Here is a 21066-nt window from a genome sequence, read left to right as displayed (position 1 = left end):
CCAGGATATCTCATTTTAAGTTGCTTACTAAATAGCTACATAACTTAGGTTATTTTATCTCATACAGTTCTCCCCACTTTGAGCCTTTCTGAGGATCACAAGAAAAAGTAAATTATGAAAGTTCTTTAAAAAGTGTATCTCATTATAAAATATAATGTTTTCCTGCTGATGTCCAATCTCTTTATTATTATACATTTTTAAATTAGTTTTGTTTTCTGGGTTTGCGCCATATGATCTGAACTACGACAAGACCAAGTAAATGGTTTTATGACTAGGACTACTCAAGCCAAAGTTTGCAGTATAGGGGGAGTTTTAGCTCATCTGTAATGAGAGGAGAAAGATTTACTATTTTATTATATTTCAGAGCAACATACCAAACCTACTACAGAAAAGGAGCTTATACATAGAGAGAATACATCTCTTCATATCCTTCTAACAGGTAAGTATCGTGTCTATTTAACAGACCCTTACAAAAACATGGACATGGGTAAGCCTGATTAATGTTCTTTGCCAATAATGACATACAAATAAAACTGTTCCTTTTTTCTGCTTCTGTAAAGCAAAATTTCAATGCAGGGAAATTTATCTTTTTTTCTTATCGCTCATCTCTTTATTGTTCTCATTTCTCAGTTTTCAGTAGCAATTCTTCCAATTTTTACCATATGATTTTTATGCTTGTAGATTTGTTTCTTCTTTTCATTTAATTTTTTTCTGAAATAATTAGCTATAATATGAAGTTAAAACAATAATTATAGCAATAACAAAAACCTAGCAATTGCTTATACTGTATCCTATACTGCACTAAGTACTTTATATAAATTTCCTCTTTTGATCCTCACAGCAACTCTATGAAGTACAGATTTGTCTCCATTTTATAGATTACAAAACCATGTCTTTGAAAGGTTAAGTGAACTGCCTGAACACCCAATAGCTAGAAGTAAATGAATCTACATCGCTCTGACTTTAAAATATATGGACTTAAAAATGATACCTTCCCCAAAGAGTGTTTATATTGTATAAAGACATCCTTCATCCTTGGTTTCACCCAAAACCAAGATTTGATTATCTATTGGTAGGTCTAATCGGTATGAAGAATATTTTTGAACAGAAACTTTCTTCTCATCTTAGTAAATATTAGTAAATTATTACATGCTGTTTGCTAATATATCATATCAAGTTTTATATAAGTGAATCCTTGTAATAAATCTATAAAAATACATTATTATTATCCCCACTTTATAGATTAGGGAATATGCACAGGGAGTAAGCAATCTGTCCAAAATCATATTTAGTTGGTAGTAAAATTGTGGTTAAAAACTAAGGAGTGTGATTCTAGAGATAACACTATGTACTACTATGATCCTCTGTTACCCTGTCAAATACTCCTCAAACTAATTCACCCCAGTGAAATGCACTTTGGATGAAATATACATTTCTTAAATGGGTTCAAACTGGAAATTAATACTTGAGATGAATTTCAGTTGGAATTCAATGCAACTTCACACTTGATTCAGTATTTCCTTAAACAGTAAGGGAGCCAACATTCTTAAAAGCTGACATTTGTATGCAGGTTCAGTAATTAAATTTCTTTCTGATAAGTGAAAGAATTATAAAAACTAGTCTAGAAGCAAAATGTAATTAAATCAATTCTCCTGGATTTAAAAATGATAAATTTTAAGCACAAGCTTAATAATAAAATGTTTGACCATGTCAACATAATCTTTCTGAAAGATTCAGAAAGATTATAAGTTTTAAGTATAACTTACAGTATAACTGATATAAGATTATGGCTTTTTTGTTTGTTTGTTTCATACAGTGAGATATATTTTAGAAGGATCACAAATAAGTATGTTATGAAAATATCATTTGAACATTTGTATCCAAGGAGGAAAATCATGTTTTACATTAATATCTAGAGTAAACAAGGAATATTCACAATTAATCTGAGCTTAAATAGATGGCTATGGAAACACAGAGCTTTTTTCACTACCATTATACATATTTATATTTGCTGTCATTTTAGTTCATAACCAACTTGGAGACCAGTATTGTGATTTTAGCACTCAGCATGAGTTAAAAATATTCTCAATTTGATCACCTATAAAAATAAAATTTAATAGGCAAAGTTTCTATAGTATGTTATGTTTCTCAAACTATGTTATGCAGAACACTAATTTGAAGAGATACTTCTCAGAAAAAAATACAAGATAAAATAATTTTGATAAAACTGCATATTTGATAAAATAAATATTTAACATTGTCATGTTAGCTATTGAGAAGCCCCGTAATTTAAAACAAACAAACAAACAAAAAACTTATTTCTAAAACTTAAGTTTCCCTGTCAGTGAAACTTTACTGAGCACCAACTGTGGACCACTTTGATCCTGGAGATAAAGCTTGGCAGAAAACAGGCAAGGCCCCACATAACAGTGGCAGCAAGACAATAACACGACTACATGGAAAGACAGATCATGAGAAAGAGGCATATCATGTCCAAACCTACTCATGTTCGATTGGGGGTCTATCCTCTATTGGGTGGCAGGGCAGGCTCCTGAGGAGGTGCCTTTCAAGTTGAGACCTGAATGACAAGAATGTTAACAATATTATGTTACTTACCTACCAGAATTTTGAGAAAACCAAGTAGAATATTATATGTGAACATAATGGGGGTCTATAAGGGCAAGTTGGTAAAGGTAGATTGAGAGATAAGACTATGGGCTGCTAAATCATGAAAGCTCACCTGAAGTGAAAGCTCGAATAACATTAACTTTTTTGTAGCTTGAAGAAACATTCAAGTTGGAACATTCTGGGAGAATAATAAGTGTTCATTACTTTCTTCCTTATTAGGAACCCTGTCTTTTTCTCTAATTTTTTTGTTTTTCTATCACGATCATTTTATCTGCCAGATTATAAACTCCTTGAAAGCAGGGAATTTTTTTTTTGTCTTAATAGAGCCTAAGAACCTAAAATAATGTTCTCATACACTAAGTAATCAAAAAACATTGGTTATGTTAATGAATGAATGATGATTATCACCTCTCTCAAAGAGCAAGAGGTATATAGTTTCTTCTATCCATTACAAATATAAATTTTAAAATATCATTTTAATTCCTTTCCATGAATGTTGAGTTAAGGTACTCATTAATGGGCGTGATGACATTAGCTTTCTAAAAATGTTCCCCATAGCATATTTTTTTGGAAACATCTGATAAAATAAGATAGAAATCTTATCAGTCAATTAATCAAAAAGTAATTTATAATGACATACCCCAAATATTTTGTTTTCATTTAAAAATGTATATTCATATACCAGTCTTAAAAGAATAAAGCAACTTCTTTTGTTATCAAATATGACTACTAAAGTTTCATACTGTTTTTCTTTTTTTAATTAAGTTTATCAGGGTAACATTGGTTAATACAATTATATAATTTTCAGGTATACATTATAGTTCGACATTTATATATTCTATTGTGTGATTACCACCCAAAGTCCCATTTCCTTCAGCTACCATATATTTGATCCTCTTTACCCACTTCACCCTTCCCTTACCCCTCTATATTTGACCCCCTTTACCCTGTCTACCTCTCCCCTCCTCCTCCATTCTCTACCCTTTGGTAACCATCAGTCCATTGTCCATGTCCTATTTGTCCTGTTCATTTGTTGCTTTTAGGTTTATATCCCACATATAAGTGATATCATGTGATTTTCAACTTTTTCAGGCTTATTTCGCTTAGCATGATTACCTCGAGGTTCATCCATGTTGTCACAAATGGCAGTATTTCATCTCTTCTTATGGCTGAGTAATATTCCATTGTATATATGTGCCACAGCTTTGTTAGCCAATCATCTATCGTAGGACACTTTGGTTGCTTCCATGTCCTGGCCACTGTGAATAATGCTGCTATGAACATCAGCGTGAAAATAAATATCTTTTTGGATATGGGTTTTCAAGTCTTTGGGGTAAATAATCAGCAGTGGGATTGCTGGATCATAGTAGATCAATTCTTAGTTTTTTGAGGAACCTCCAACTGTTTTCCATAGTGGTTGTATCAATTTGCAGTCCCGCCAGCAGTGTATGAGGGTTTCTTTCTCTCTGCATCCTCTCCAACATTTGTTATTACTTGTCCTGTTGATTATAGCCATTCTAACAGGTATGAGATGGTATCTCATTGTGGTTTTTGATTTTCATTTCCCTAATAGCTAGCGATGTTGAGCATCTTTTCATATGTTTGTTGGCCATTTGTATGTCCTCTAGAGAGAAGTGTCTGTTCAGGTCCTCTGTTCATTTTTTGATTGAATCATTTGTTGTTGTTGTTGTTATTGAGCCATATGAGTTCTCTGTATATTTTAGATATTAGGCCCTTATCGGAGGCGCTGCTTGCAAATGTATTTTCCCATTGAGATGGTTGTCTCTTTACCTTGTTGACGATTTCTTTTGCTGAACAGAAGCTTTTTAGTTAGATGTAGTCCCATTCATTTATTTTTGCTTTTACTTCCCTTGCCTTTGAAGTCAAATTCATAAAACCTTCTTTAAGTCCAAGGTCCTTGAATTTAGTTCCTATGTTTTCTTCTGTGCATTTTATTGTTTCAGGTCTTATATTCAGGTCTTTAATCCATTTTGAGTTAATTTTGCTGTGTGGTGAGAAACAACAGTCTAATTTCATTCTTTTGCAGGTGGTCTTCCAACTTTCCCAGCACCATTTATTGAAGAGGCTTTCCTTTCTCCAGTGTCATACTGTCTTTCTTATGCCACATAATGCTCCAATAAAGATTACCAGACTTTTAGTTTCTGATTCTTCAAAGTGAAATGAGAATTTAAAGACATTTATGAAGCATTCTGAGTGTAGGGTGCATCTACATTTTATTCTTTTCCTAAAAATATTTTATGGTTACTTCATCTGCATCTAGTTAAACATAATTATTTTTAACGATTGCCTTTATCAAATATTTTTAAAGCACTCAACATTGTTTTTGCAGAAACAAATCTCTTTTTACCACACTCATTTTAACTGACTCTTTTAATCTCAAAATTCAACTTACAGGAAGGAACATTTATGTACATATTAAAGAGAAATATATTGCATGCTGTGGGTACCAGTTATAAATTTTTAGAAGAAATAAATGCTTTTCAAATATAGGTCAGCTAAAAGAGCTTCTTTTCTATTAATGTTGTATAGATTAGCTTTCTTTATAACACCATTTGAGGAAATGCTGAGCAAGAGTGATCAAATGCTCTATTATCTTACTAGTAGAAATTATCTATGCAAACTGAATGTTTTATTTCTCCAGAAAGGTAGTCTGCCTTGTTTACATTTAGTCTTTTTTTAATTAAAAAGGGAAGGAAAATCTGTTGCCAAAGTTAAACAGTATATGCTTATGAAAACAAACTTAAATATTAAAAAAAATTAAAATGTGTAATGAATGTAGTTAGTCAAAACAAAACAGACCCTTTAGAACTTAAAGTTCTCTTTACTTAAATAATCTGTTTTACTTGAACAACTGCTATATAGTAGGCGCTTCTTTCTGCAAAGAATTATCTCCCTCCGACCTCTTATCCTCAAATTAAGTGAGATGGTAACATAATTTGTCCATTGTGCAATGGCTAAAGAACCAGCCGTCGAGACATTCACTCTTGCCTAGTACTTCCTTGTTTTGAGGTAGAGAGTGAAGGACAGAGGGCATCAAAGCAAAAAAGAAAAACATGACAATGATAAAAGAAAATGGCAATAGTGTAATAGTGAAAAAAGATTCAGTAATTTTTACTTCTTTATTCTTTCCCTAATGTTCTTTTCTTCATATGATTTCATTTTTTCTTAGATGTTTCCATTATTTAATCTACGCACATTTATTCTGTGTAAATGGGTAAAGTGTGATGGGGAATGGAGCACAAATAGGATACAGTGGTCTCTGGAAATTTGAGGTATCACTAGCTGTGAGAGGTATATTCAATATGGAGACCAAAATAAAATCAAATGTTCTATAGCCTCTTGAAAATTAAATAAAATCTGTAACTTTGAGTATGTTTGTATAGTTAGTAAGTGAGATAAGTAATTTTAGTTTCCTGATCAATTTTTTAATGATTCAAAGAAATATGACACTTTTTTAAGGGTCCAACATAAATACACATATATAAGTAGCTGAAAGTAGGAAAATAATGAGGATATTAAAGGGCTTAGGAGGAATTTGAAAAAGCATAATGTTCTTATATAGGAGAAGAAATGTAAATAGGAATTTTGATGTAAATAAAAAATTAGCAGCAATTTACATTTTAGTGATTTTTCCATATAAACAATATGAAAATTTATGCTACTTGAACCTAGGTAATTAGAAAAGTCTAGATATTGTCTATCAGAAACCAAGTAAATATATATATCAACTATGAAGAGAAGTTTTAGAATGTCCAAAGAAAAGTCAGAAAATTAGTTCAATTGTTGAGATTAGACAGAAATGTCATCCATTCCATTGGGGGTAGGAGGCTTAAAATAGTCCAAAAGTAGACAAGATGAATGACACAGTTATCACATGTTCAGATCACCTCTATTTTTCAAAGTATCAGAAAGGTGCCTTGATTAAAAATAGGTGAGCCTTGGAAGTTATTAGAGAAAAAAATGAAACACAGAAAGCACAATATATTTAACAATTCATTTAACTAGATAGTTCTGTCCATAAGTTACAGATGTAGTAAAGGAAGAATGAGAAAGGTAGAAAGTAAAGACAATGACATTGAGTGCAAACTGTGCGCTGAATACTGCTTAGGACACATTCACATATGTTAGTACTAGGATTCATGAAAAGTACAGTATAAGAGCAGCTTTCAGGATTTCCATTCTATAGATAATAAAACAGTCTCAGAAAAACCAAACAACTTGCTTATGACCACAGAGCTAATAGTTGGCATAGTAAAATGTTAAATATACATTCTTTACACTACATAACACTTTTTAAGAACACAAGTTGAACTACAATGTAAATTCAATAGAAGGGACCTTATCTCTTATGGTTACTGTACCTCAGACTTATAACGAGTGTCTAGTATAAGACAAGGACTCAATAAGTATATGCCGAAAAATGGTAAATGAAGGTCTGATAAAACATGTTTCCTATGAAAAAAGCTATGCAATGGGAGGGAAAAAATATAAAACAAATTCCTGAGAGAAGAAAGGAAAATGAAAAATCAATTCAAGTATCCTAGAATTTAGTAAACATATTTACACAAATAATCAATATGCAAATTCTGTGAAGGATTTACAATAATATAAGTGAAAGACTATTATATAAGACACTGGCTGTTGTTACATTCTTCTATAGAATCAAAATAGAGAACTACATACTATAAAGTTGATAAAATAAACATAAAATGCAAAGCCGTACAAATTTAAAATTCGGAGAATGAGTAGTCAGACTTGGACTAGAGAGGGTTGAAAAATGTTCTCGAATGATGTGAGACAAAAATAGGACTTTATACTGGGAAAGTTTTGGATAGCCAAGAAATAAGTTATTGTGAAATTTACTCTCCTCTTAGGGGTATATGCAAAATCTATTGAAGGTGGATATGTAAACATATTGAAGAAGATTCTTAAATTACACGGTGCCAAATAAAAACAAGTTTTCACTCCATTTGGCTATAATCTATAGTATATCTCATCTACTAGCTAGCAGAAAAAGGCAACCTAATTCCAATATATTTAATTTTATACATTGACTGCAATTAAACATGAGTCTGTAACATATTATTGACATGTTTAATGAAATTGTAATAAAAGCATCTCTTTTAGATCTCTGATTTTTTTTGTTTGTTTGTTTGATTTTCCCATCTATCTTTGAAAATAATGATGCTCAATAGTTTAGGCTACCTAAACATTTTTGAAGGAGACTTCTAAATCAGTCTGATTCACTGTTTAGAGTTATACTAGAGCAGCATTCAAATGATTAAATTGGGGACTTGGAAAACTACAGCAGCAAGCAACTGCAGCTTTTCCTTTTTCCTAAGGACCACAGTATACAAAAAGCCCAAGGAAATATGGCTTAAAAAAAAATAGCATGGGTTTTTGAGACACACAGGCCTAGGATCAAATCTTGGTGATGTCATTTACTAGCATTATTAAAGTTCAGAAAGTTATTCACCTTCCATGAGTTTGTTTCTCGACTCATAAAGTAGAAAAATTGTAGGTTGCCCCTAAGATTCAATGAAATAACCTATGCATAATGCCTGACTATAAATGATATTCGAAAGCTGTTTTTCTCTCTTGTGTTATCAGTAGCTTATAATAATTAGGGATAAAATCATTTTGTATGAGAGATTTTTAGTTTTAAGAATTCACTATGTTCCAATTTAGTAAATGCTTATTACTATCTATATATGGTAAGTACTTAACCTCATTTAAAATAATTGAACATATTTCTTTGAATATATAACACACCTTGATTTATTTTATCATCGTCAATTTAGCAGTTGTTAAAATGCAGATGGTGCTTAATTAATGTGTAACAGTTGAATGTGCAATAAATTTACCAATTGTTTTGAACTCCTCTTAGTGAGAGACACAGATAGTAGAAAAGTCACTAGGATTGGAATAAAATGACCTAGATGTGAATTCTAGCTCAGCCATTACCTGTCCTAGGTGGGGGTAAATTACCTTACCTTTCCAAGCCTAAGTCACTTTTCTATAAAACTGGGAAAGCAATACCTTATTGCATATTGTTATGAAGGTGTGTCATATATATTAGGTACTCAGTGTTAGTTGAATTTCAATCATGATGTTGATGGCTCTATCATGATTATGAACTTAAATCATTCTTCTGTGCATTTGGCAAATACGAAGAATTATAGCAAGCCTCCATATTTTCTGAGCTTCTCCTGAATTTATTGTCTATGGATAAAATGTCAATATAGACAGAAAGTTCTTGCTTATATGAACTGCTTCTATCATATGGACTATCATAAAAAATGAAAATGGCATATTTAATCCTGAATACTTATTTGCTACCCCATGTAGAATATACTGTTGGTTATTTTTTTTTTCATTCTAGCCCTCTTATTGACTATTCCAATGTTATCACCAGTTATCATCACTTCTATTCTAAACTCTGTCACAAATGTTAATCTTCATCCTCTAACTACTCCAGTGCCATGACATTGTACTTTCTAATCCTTATTTCTTTTCTGTCTCCTCATTTCTTCTTCTATCCTCAATACTGCATATGACTACCCAGTTACAGCGATATCTTACTTCTGGTAAGTGAATCAAATCACCGCCAGTCTGTTGAACATAAAATTTATGGTTCTATTGCTATTGAGTGTTCTAGGTCTGTACCTTAATAACTAAAACCTTTTTTTGGTATGTTTCTACTTCCAGGTTTGGAGTTATGTCACTTGCTTATTGGGCTCAACAACAACAAATACAAGTTGTCTATTAAGTAGAATCTTTAAAATATAGTGTCAAGAGTTTAGCTAAATTATTCCACACCGTTGCTGCCTTGGCATCTATAGTGTATGGCCAAAAGGCCTACAGGGACCTTAAACTCTGACACTAGACCCTCCATTCAGCCCATGTCCTAGATAATAGCTTGAAGGGTCACAAGCAAATTTAAGTTCCTGATATCACTTCCTCAGCAGTCCTTGTGAGCATCAACATTCTCCTGTTTCCCTGATGTGCCTCTCCTTTCCCCTGGCGTGCCTCCCCTTTGTGCATACCTTAGATGAAACACCAGTCATTTGGGTTTGAATTGACCAATCCAGCCTTGGCCAGAGAATCCTAAAGCACTCCACCCACAGACCTTAGTAAAAGCATAAGCCCCAGGTCCTGCCGCTCCTTCTATCTGTAATTCGCCTTGACCTCCCTGTGTGAGCTCTGCAGGTGTGCCATGTACTTCCTCCAAGACCTATGAGTAATAAACTTCTTTATTTAAATTTTTTTTGTGGTCTTTTGTTGAACCAGGACTCACCATCTGACATCCCAGGGGACTACTGAACAAATGTTATTTTATCAAAATCACAAAAAAAAGTATATGTTCAACAAATACTATACAATGGGTTCACAAATAATTGGTACAATGATTTTAAATGGGAAAAAATAGACATCTCAGTAAGTAAATAGTGCTAACAAATTTCAGATTAAAATTAGGAAAAAAAAGTCACATAAAATTATTAGCTAATATAAGTATAATGCTTACTATGGGGTAGGTATTGTGTTAGTATTTTATAAGCATTATCTAGTATTATGCATGTAGTTTTGCTAGGGAAGTATTAAGTGTGGGTAAGGCATTTGTTCAAATCACATAGCCAGTAAGTAGAGAAGAGCGAGCTCAAACTCTCATCACTCCCATTCTGGATACCTCAAAGCATGATGGGTTTTTCAATGCAATTAAACAATTACAATAAAAGATAAACTCTGTGCATAAGCAAAAGTAAATCTTTATATCTATTATTTCATATTAATGATGTATGAGCAAAAATTGATCAATGATATATGTTCAAGAAGACAAGTGAGCAGTTATTCAAATATTTATATATAATTTCCTTTTGTGAACATATTCCAAAGCATTGGTTCCTTATCACATTACAGGCCAAGGCGCAGAGCTTCTATCTATCTTTCAAAATAAACATAAATGGACCAGTAACTTGGGAGGCAGACATATATCTGAGTGTAAAATATGATTTTAGAAGTTCTATTTGTACAATGTACATCACTTCATCACAGAAAGATGTAGGTTTAGAATTATTCCAATCATTTAATGAATTACATAAACTGAAATGTATTCTTTTTTATTGTAATTCTTCCATATTATACAGTTTGTGAGCTGAATTTTTTGAAATCCCAGTGACCTAAAATTTCAGGAAGTTTAATTAGAAGTCATTCATATAGCAAAATATTTTTTCATCTCTCCTTTCCTCTCTTTTTTCCTTCCTCTTATCTTCAATTCCTACACTTAACATTCAGGTTTTGAGCACCAATAATGTATCGAGCAACGTGTTAAGCAGTAGAGATACAATTTTCTATTCAGCTAATCAATTACCAAGACATTAATTTGAAAATAGGTTACTCGCAAATCAAATATATCTAAGTATATTCTCCTATAAGAAATATTATAAGATTAGAAAAACTTTATAATCTCTTTGATTTATTCACTTAATATCCTCATACAATAATATGTAATGTTACTGGAGAGAATATATAAACAATACTCTCTTGCCTTTTGATTACAGCTCTTATGTTCACGATATCTCCTAAATCCTTCTAATATCTCTAAATTTAATTTAGTTCCATGAGAAGAAAGGGGTTTCTAAAGACAACAGAACACATTTTCCCATGGCCCTTTAAATCTTCCAAAACCTTTCAAGACTTCTTATGGCAGTAGTTACAGCTTTAAAAAAACTCTTATTTTGTAGTGTGAGCATGGGCACTGGACCTGTGTCCAAATGACTTAGTGAAATTCAGTAAAGAATAATTTAGTTCTGGACTCAAAAGGGTTATAAACATCTTCCTTAAATTGAACAAACTACCAGCTATCCAGAAAGTATAATATATTGGCTTCTGTTCAAAAGAGCAACACTTAATGCTGGCAACACTGCCAAATTCCTCCTTTCCTATATTCCTCTTTTCCTAGAGAAAGTGATTAAAAGACCAATTCCCATGCCAGCTGGATGCTTAAGAGCATCTAAGGTTCTCTCTCAGGATTCAGAATTTGATATGGCTTAGAAACCACGATGCTGATAGATAACCACCTCAACATTATAAATCAAAGCCATATGACCACATTAAAATTCTATCAGCTAGTATCAACACCCTGTGGTTTATAAGATACTGTTGACCTACCTCTGGAGGATGTTTGAAATGATACATAAGTTCTACTCTAGTTTGGAGTGTGTAGCTACTTTTTACCATTGAAATTTATTCATCTATAGCAAATAGCCAACTCTCTCTACTTTTGTGCCTTTATCAATTTTATTTAATTGAAACCTTAGGAGAAATGAAGAGGGGGATCCATGAGTTGATGTAGAAATAGAAAAAAGTGTTAAGTGACAATAGATATTTTGCTACTTTGAACTGTTGTTATCCACTGATTATAATGACAAATAGCAAAAAACTTCCTATATAATTTAAAATCTTGAATCTTCTTAAAATTGTAACTACATCTCAAAATTTTACAAGTATATCATTGCATTTCAAACTTTTTCTTTTGAAACCCACAGTAATAAATACATCTAAAATCTTGACACAGCACACATACACACAAAAAAAGTTTAATTAAATAATACTTACCTTTATTAAGTATAATGCCATCTACTCTATTTTAATACATTTTATTTAAAAAATACATTTAGTACCCAGTACATTTTTTTTCAAGACTCATTAGTAGGTTGTATCCTGCAATTTAAAGACACTAAATATATCCAATGTGTCTTAAGCACTAGAACTTCTCCAGGAATTACTTAAGGCATAGGCTATTGATATACAGATTCAATAAAAGGTACTTAATCACTATAAGCATGCAGATCCAACACAGTATTAAAGATATTACAAGTATTAAAATCTGAAACAATAAACTAAAGAACAAATACATTTATTTTTTCACTTGTCCTTCTATAAATTCATTAATTAAAATAATAGTGGATGTTAGCCTGACATATGCAAGGTTCTCAGTTAAGGTCCTAAGGATAAATGAACAACAGTCACAGAGCTTACAAACCCAGGTGTTTTGATAATCAAAATTTATAATGCAAGGAACAGAAAGTACACTTGAACAAAAGATAAAAAAGTTTTATACTATTATTAAATTTATTTAATATTTCATAAATTATACATTTTTAGATACAGCGAACTAATTAAAATCTAATTTGATATTGTTTACAATCAGGTAAAATATATTAGCTTTTATATGTAACAGTATGGGAAATTCTTGTTTCCACTGATGAATTTGAAACACATGAAAAACCTGATAAAAGAACATGTGACTCAATTTAAAACTTCCTTTACAAAAGCCAAAAGGCAGGTAATATTATGCTCCTAGGGAAAAACAGAACAATAAATTTTATTTTCTCTTATAAAATGTCAACGATAATTTGTAATGGATCCACATAACTTTGAGAGGGATAGAATGACAGATTTATAAGCAATTTCCCTCCCATTTCAGAAATCCTCTCTTGAGCATCTCTAAGAGAGGGTCATTTCATTAACGACGATTTTAAATTAATATCTTTCTTGTGAAAGTGTGGAGAAATGTACCAAAAGAAGGACTTTATGATGACAGCTTGTTTATATTGGAGCCAGACACCTACGCAAAAATCTTTCAGAAAGTATTTTTGAGGAAGTTAAGGAGAAGGTCACCACATCATGTAAAACTCAGTTAACAGTTATAGTAAATTAAAAACAAAAGAAATCGAAAAATCACTACCCATTAATAAAGATTCCCTTAGTTCCTCTGTTTCAGTTATGTGATGTCCAGAATGTCTTAATTTATGCTATTTTGAACAAGATATGGTAGAAAAATTATTTGATTTCTAACCAAAAGATTCAAATAGCTTGAGAGACTAATTTCTACAGTGGTTAAATACTTGAATCATGGCATTGTTATAATCATATACTTTTATACTTCTTAAGACTCTGAAAACTTTGATTAGCTTCTCAGGTATTAAGCTATATTTTTTTTAAAAGGCCTTTAATTCCCATTGATTTAAACAGGCAACACTGTAAGAATTATGTCAGCATTTTGATCACATACCCACCACAAGCAGAGTTTAGCCCTAGTTCTCTTTTGCTGAGTCCAAAAAATAAATACATAATTTATTTATTTTTAATTAATTGAATCTTGCCAATATATATCCATCAATTTCATTTTCCCTTCCATTGCAACATTATATACTTTTCTACCGAAATTATTCAATTGTATATTTAATTAAATATTTATAAATTTGCTTTATTATTCTCATAATCTAGGGGGTGGGAAAAAACCAAATATCCATCTTTCTTGTTTGTAATATGCCCCAGTGTTGCTATGGTGTAACTCCTATACCATCTCCTTAAACAATTATTATATCCAGTGCTAGCGAGCAATATTTAAGGTGTCATGGGCAAAGCAGTCATTTAATCAAACAAAATTAAAATCACTGAAACTATTCCTTTTCACTTGGTATTAATTAGGGTTCTAGAAGCAAAACTTAAACCATTCTGGATATTTAAAAGAGAAGGAACTTAAAGGAGGAAATTGATTACGAAGAGGATGGAAAAGCTGAGAAGCCAAACAGGTGATAGTAAGAAAACCTAGCAGTTAGAACAGCAGGAATCCATTACTGATCCTAGGATGAAGGAACAAAGGGATGAGGTAGAAAATAGAAGCCCAAGAGCCAGTTATCCAGTAGAAGATGGAACAAAGAGGTTCCAGTGGGAGATGGAGACACTGCTGAACACTGCCCAAAGCAATGAAAGAGGAGAGCAATACCCTGACTTCTCATTCATTGTGTCCTCCATTCTCCCAAAACTTCCTATCTGGCCAACAACAGCCTGAAGACGGACGGCTTGGCAAAGCTAACTGAGAAATGCAGCTGAGGGATTAGCTCCACCATCTATCTCCAATAGCATAGAGTTGCAGGGGGATGAAGGTTGGAGCTAGTCTATCAACCCAGAACTGCCACATATAGGAGGTGAACACTTCTCTAAACTCTTCAGAAGTCAGGCACTGAAGAATTAACTTATTTTTTGAAGTTGTTTAAATGTAAAGCCAATCTATTTAAAATAACTACTTCATTAACATGCTGTGTTCAAAGATTTATATAGCCACTTGGGTTTATCAATTCTTCTGAACTAAAAAGATGGGGCAAAAACAAATTTATTTATAAATTTTAAAAGTACTATGTTGTTCTTTAATATAATAAATAATTGTATATTAATAAACCAAGCAATAAGTCATTCTAATAGAACAGCTCTGGAAATCACTATAGATACTATTGTAGCATTTTATTACATATTCTGGAATACACTTTTTCCAGACTGACTCAGTATGACAATCTATTACCCCTTCTATTTTTAGAGAAGGAAAAAAAATCAGAATTTTAAATATATTTGTTCAATGACATTATTTAATAAGCATATAGGTTTTTAAATAATGTCTCATGTTAAAAATTATAAATATCTATATAGTTGAACACTGTATTTGGGATGTGTGATGCATTAATGAGCCAAAATAACTCAACAGACAATGTGGGACTCTTCAATGATATTCTGAAAATACAGAATACTTGATTCTATAGCTAATGATAATTCTATATTCTCATACATAAATCATTTACATTATTGTATCCGATAGTATGCATTTCAAACCAAAACTAATTAATGTAGTTTAATCAAAAGGCAAATGTATTGGACAAATAGGCTGAGAAGTAATAAATACTTATCATATCCATTTACAAATCTACTTGCAAAGTTTTGTATCTTCCAGTGGAAATAACTTCTGTGGAAACATTCTTTATGTTCTATGCTGTAAGCAAAAGTCTTCTTCCTTATTACAGTATCATATTAGGATCTCATATAACTTCCATTCAAATCTATTGCATTAAAATGACAGTTGTGTTTAACTTTGCTAAAGTAAAAGAAGATATCACATTTAAGAAAAGAATCTCTCTTCTCTTCTTTGATTAAAGCATGACAAGCAGAGAATAGAATATTTTGAATTCATATCAGGAAGGCGGCTTAAAATGTACAAAATTCATACAGAAGAATTGAAGGAGAAACAGATTGAAAGAATTAGTTTAAAAATGACATGTGTTTTTTAAAATATTCAGACACTGGGAGGATGTAAATGAGGATGTTCCTTGTATTGTTTCCAAAGAATATTAAACATTTTGGACATGTTAATATAACTGTGTTTCTTAATAAGGTAGGGATAAAGTCATTGACTCATATTAAAGTAACTGCAAAATTATATTTAAAAAGTTATCTGAAATTTATGTATTGATCCAGAGCAGAGTTATGTTCCCCTTGATTTTCCAGGTCTAGAAATACTGGGTCCTGAAGTGTGATCAATGTGGTTCTAGCACCTCCTGTTCTTTGTTATGTCACCCGATGGCACATTAACTCAGACCTTTCATGTACTACAAAATGCAATTTGAAGACTAGAGAAAAAGTTAATATATCCATATAGAGATTAACAAGTTTTGTTAAGCATAAAATACTAATATGTATTAGTATTGTTATTGTATTAGTATTGTTAATATGTATTAAATGTACTTGCAATTAAAATTATTATTTAATATAAATATACTAATATGTTTGTAGCAAATTACAATATACTCTAGATATCTATGCATTAATTTAAAACCAAAGTTTAAATAAAGAAGTACCAAATGTTACTTTATTGAATAGATGCATCATTAAATACTTTATCAAGAAAGTCCAAATAGCTCAAGTGAATTCTTCAGAGATTTATCAGTGAATAACATTATTGGAAGTGAGGAACATTTTGACATTTAATATATTGCTTCACTAACCTTAAAAGGCAGAGTTAAAATGATAAGAATGTTGAAATTATTAAATGAAATTTCATTTTAAGTCCTCTATTTAAACTAAACAGAGAAGATGATTTAGAAAACAATAGATATAATTAGTAGATCACAAAATGAATTTTTCTTTTGTATTACAACACCGCTTAAGGAAAGTTTTGTTTTTCTTGATTCTTTTTCCTCAAACAGCCATTGTGGCATTTAGGAGATAGAAATGTATCATTTGACCTTTAAACTTCTGTTTCATTAATGGAACCACAAGCAACAGAGTCACTGACTGACACGTTTGCACTTTCAGGCCTTTAGCACTTAAAGTTATTTGATAACTGTTATGCCACTATTTGCTTTTTATTAAAGACACTTTGAGGGATGGATATATCGTGTAAAACTTAGTAAATATTATAATGCAATTCAGTATTCTCTTGAGCACTAGATTTTTGTACTTCGATGAGGGGTGTGTACGTTTGAGGGTAAATTTTGTTTAGTTTGTTTTATTTTCTAATGAGTTACAGGGTAACATCAAATATAATTCTAAGTATCCAAAGCAAAAACATGAAATATGACTCTGTGACATTACTTTTGATGAAAAATATGTCACCTGACTTATACATACTCAATTAGCCTTTAAACTCTGTCTGAACTGCTCTATGAATAGAGTAAATACCAGTTGCAGAAGAGGAGTTAAGAAAAATAACAGGATTTCTTGAAAAGATATATGTTAAAATAGTTTAAAATCTATAGACAATGTAAAAAGGTTTAAAAAATGAGATAATCCCTAGAGAATTCTAGAATTATTATAAGCAAATTACTCTAGGTAAAAAGTAATGTAGATCAGATTTCTGTTACACATGACCCCCCCCCCAAAAAATGATTCTGTTTGTTAAAAAAAATAAACACTGTATTTAGTTAGAAATGTCATTTAGAAGAGACAGAGATTCTATTCTCTTTAAAAAGTTTAAAAGTCAAAAGTGCCCCAAAACAAGATATTACAAAACTCAAGATAAAGAAAAAATATGGATGAGGTACAGTGCACACAAGTAAACAAGGACTGCACCAAACCAACAACACTGGAAAGATATTGTCCCTATTAGTTACAGAAGCTTCAGTATTGGAAGCAATGGTTGAACTACACACATAGGTCTCCTAGAAGTAAACTGTGGGTTCAGTGATTTTAATTAGCCATAGTATTTATTAGATTGTTTATTGGAAACAAAATGCCAAGATAGGTCATCAAAAGACAACCAGTCTATCAAACCTTTAGGTTGAAAATATTAACGCTCATTATAAAATATACAATATGCTGCTATAAAATATAGATTGTAGCTCCCATAACATACATTTGCAGCCTCTGGAAATAGTGTTTTTTTCTTACCACTATTGTTCAAACTTCTAAAACAAACTTAATATAAAGGACACAAATATGAGATTAATTTATATCCTCTATGTGACAGAGAGTTCATTGCTTTTACCAACAATGAAAAGGTATTTTACTAAGTTATAACAAATTATTAGTTACTTTTGTATATACCCAGTGGCATTTTGTGTTTATAGTAAAGATAACAAAATGTATTATAAAAGCATTAGTGTATATTAGTGTATATTAATATTCCACAGAAATTTGGACTCATGTATTTTTCAGAAGGTGTAAGTCATATACCACACCCAGATCCCAGATCATTAAATTTAAATTACGTTGCATGATCCAAACAGAACATATCTCACTCTCTTTCATCTTAGGCATGCCATGTATACTGATTTTGTGCAATCTACACTTATAAGCCAACTACCACCCAGTGGAGAGAAAGAAGATCTTTCAGGGAGATTTGAGGTGTACGTCAAGTGGGAGTGCCAGGGGGAGAAGGGAGGGCGATGGGAAATGAAAGAATAAGGGGAGTTTAGCCTTGTTTAGGTCTAGCACTGCTGATCATCAATTTATATTTTTACAGGAGAGAAAATGTTTCCAGAGGCTTACTTTGCAGTGTTGCTTAGGGGTAACATCAGGCTATGGATGTTATTAATGACAAAACATTTCAGTGCTCACGCTTAGGGGAAAGAAAGAAAGAAGAGAGAGTGAGAAAAAGAAGTAAAACTGAAGATGGAAGGAGGGAGGATGGAGAGAAGAAAGAGGAGGTAGAGAAAACAGAGGAGCCAGAGAGAGAGACCGTGTGTGCACATGTGTGAGTGACAGTGTATGGAACCGTGAAGAAGTGTGTGCCTTTTTAACAGTAAAAGATAATCTGAATGTGAAAGTGGTTGTGAGAGCATGGAAGTACTAATGTATGTGAGGATGTGAAATAGAGAGTATGTGAAGAAGTATGTTTAAGAAAAGCAATTTGTGAGGGTGAAAAAAAATGGTACTAAAGGGGTTAGAGGGAAGAGGCGTGTGTGTGTGACAGGGATGGGAAAGGATACCGGGAGAGAGATGGAAAATGTGAGTCGAAAAAAAGAGATGACAAGATCACAGAATAGTAACATAAATGAGGAATAAAAATGGGGAATAGAGAAGGATGAAGAGTGAAGGAAATGGGCTTAAATAAAAGAATCAGAAATTAGACTGGTGGAGATAAAAAAAAAGAAAATAGAAAAGGGAGGAAAGAAAAGAGAGAAAATAGAAAGGGGGAGGAAAGAGGCAATGGACTGTAAAGAGTAAGGAGTGAGAAAATGGAAAAAGAGAGAGAGGAAGGGAAAAAGGAAGAAAGCAGTAAGAGGAAAGAAAGAAAGCGGAAGAGGAGCAATTAAGCCTAAGTGTCCAAGGGAGAGGGAAAATAAATGGGAGCAGGACGCCAGCAGTCTGAAAAAGTCGCTTAGGCTAGAGTAAAAGAGAAACAAACCTAATAAACTTGTCAGACTCTCAGAGAGTACCCCATGACAGTAAAACAGAGACCTTGTGAATTGAGTTTCAAAGTGGTACCTGCCCCTCCTAAACCGCTCTCTTCACTCATCCCGGGGCTACTTGGCGTTCAGGCAAAGTGCTTTAGCATCACTGAGTCCAGCTTGCTACCTGTCCCAGCTTAAAGGGACTAGGGCTGGGGCAGAATCAGCACCTGGATTTCATGAGATGTGGTCTTTTGACAGTGATCACCACCAGCATTATTACTCGTTTTAAAAAGAAGGCAAAAGGAGTGGAAAGAGAGAGAGAGAAAGATAGATTGAGATAAGTGCGAAAAGCACGCCGTTCTTCCTACCTAAGCACCGCCGTGTCCCCTTTTCTGACCATCATGTTGTCCACGGCCGCCCAGGGGAAGTCCACACTCTGTCCAGCCGGGAGGCAGGAGGGTAGTAGGCAGCACAGGCTGAGGAGCACCGCCGCCAGCCACTGGTTCGAGCAACAAGCACCCTGCACCAACAGCATCATGTCCATCCCTGCTAGGGCTGCTCACTCTCCAGAAGCTTTCAGCTCGCACTCCCCCACCCCCTGGTGCTGGCGAGTCTTCCCGGGAACCAGGCGGCGCGCCACAGGATTTTTTTCTTTTCTTTTTCTTTTTTTTTTTCCTTTTTTTTGGTGGGTGGGTGGGTTTCTTTTCTTTCTTTTTTCTCCCTTCTAGTTGTTGGGTGTTGTTTCTCTCTTTTTTGCCTCCCCTCCTCCTCTTCGCTTTCCCTCCCTCCCTCCCCTCCCACCCCCTGGCACCACACTACACCTCCTCTCGGTTGCTTTTGGCCGAGTCCGGAGTGTGTCTAATTCTCGGGCGGCTCGCACACCATCTAGTGAGGAGGCGAGCGCGCCGGCGAGTGAGGGAGGAGGCGCGGCGACAGCGGAGGCAGGGCGAGAGGCAGCGGCGGCTGCAATCGCAGCACCAGCAGCAGCAGCAGCAGTAGCAGCAGCAGCAGCAGCAGCAGAAGCAGCGCGGGGCGCAGCGGCGGCCGGCGGCCCCCAGGCTCGCGCGCGTTGCCAAGCGGCCGTTTCCTTAGCAACCCCGCCCGGGGACTGGGGATGCAGCAGAGAGGGGGAAAAATGAAGGGAGAAAAAAAGGAAAGAAAAGAAAGAAAACGAAAAAATATATCAGGAGTAGGTATATCACAATTATGCAAACTGAGGGGAAAAGAGATGCATCGTAGACAGAACGCTTCCCTTCTTGTCAAATGCACTAGAGTGACGCTTTGCTAGAAAAGTCTCTGTGTCGGGCCGAGGTGAAGAGAGCAGAGGGGCGCATTGCTTTCCCTCTCCTGTGCGTTTTACCTCTTGAGGCACCGTAACTTTAAAGTCTTCCAAGTTGTGGTCGGCGCCATCATGACGCTGAGACTGTCAGGTTTCGTTGTTTATTTATTTGTTTTATTTATTTATTTATTTTTTCATTTTCTGCTGGGCGGCCGAGCTACAGTTAACCAGCGGCCAACTAGTTTACTCTTTACCTCTTTTCGGAAATAGGTAGGGACGGTGGCGGGAGATGCTTTTTGAACAGACATGAGGAGTGTGCATGAAAGGCTTGCAATAAAGCAGCTGGAGTGTCTATTGGGTCAGTCAATATAGTTTGGAGGGCGTGCCCCTCCCTTGTGTGTGTTAACACTAAATTGTGTGTGTGTGTGTGTGAGAGAGAAGTGTGGTCAAAGCGGAGTGTGTGCATGTGTATAT

At 33.7% G+C, this 21066-nt stretch overlaps 1 protein-coding gene across 2 annotated transcripts in view; it reads right to left on the bottom strand.

Moving 5' to 3' along the window:
- The window catches only part of NEGR1 (neuronal growth regulator 1), an 800836-nt gene extending 780978 nt beyond the window's left edge, over positions 1–19858 (bottom strand). Inside the window, exon 1 of one of the 2 annotated variants that reach the window (XM_011365696.1) lies at positions 19682–19858. In XM_011365696.1, the coding sequence (XP_011363998.1) occupies positions 19682–19857 (176 nt within the window). In that variant the 5' untranslated portion in view covers position 19858. The remainder of the gene's footprint in view (positions 1–19681) is intronic. The other variant, XM_011365697.1, reaches the window with a different exon arrangement.
- Positions 19859–21066: the final 1208 nt, after the last annotated feature.

Source organism: Pteropus vampyrus, unplaced genomic scaffold, assembly GCF_000151845.1.
Source record: "Pteropus vampyrus isolate Shadow unplaced genomic scaffold, Pvam_2.0 Scaffold115, whole genome shotgun sequence".
Lineage (NCBI taxonomy): Eukaryota > Metazoa > Chordata > Mammalia > Chiroptera > Pteropodidae > Pteropus > Pteropus vampyrus.
This window is presented reverse-complemented; position numbering and strand designations above follow the sequence as displayed.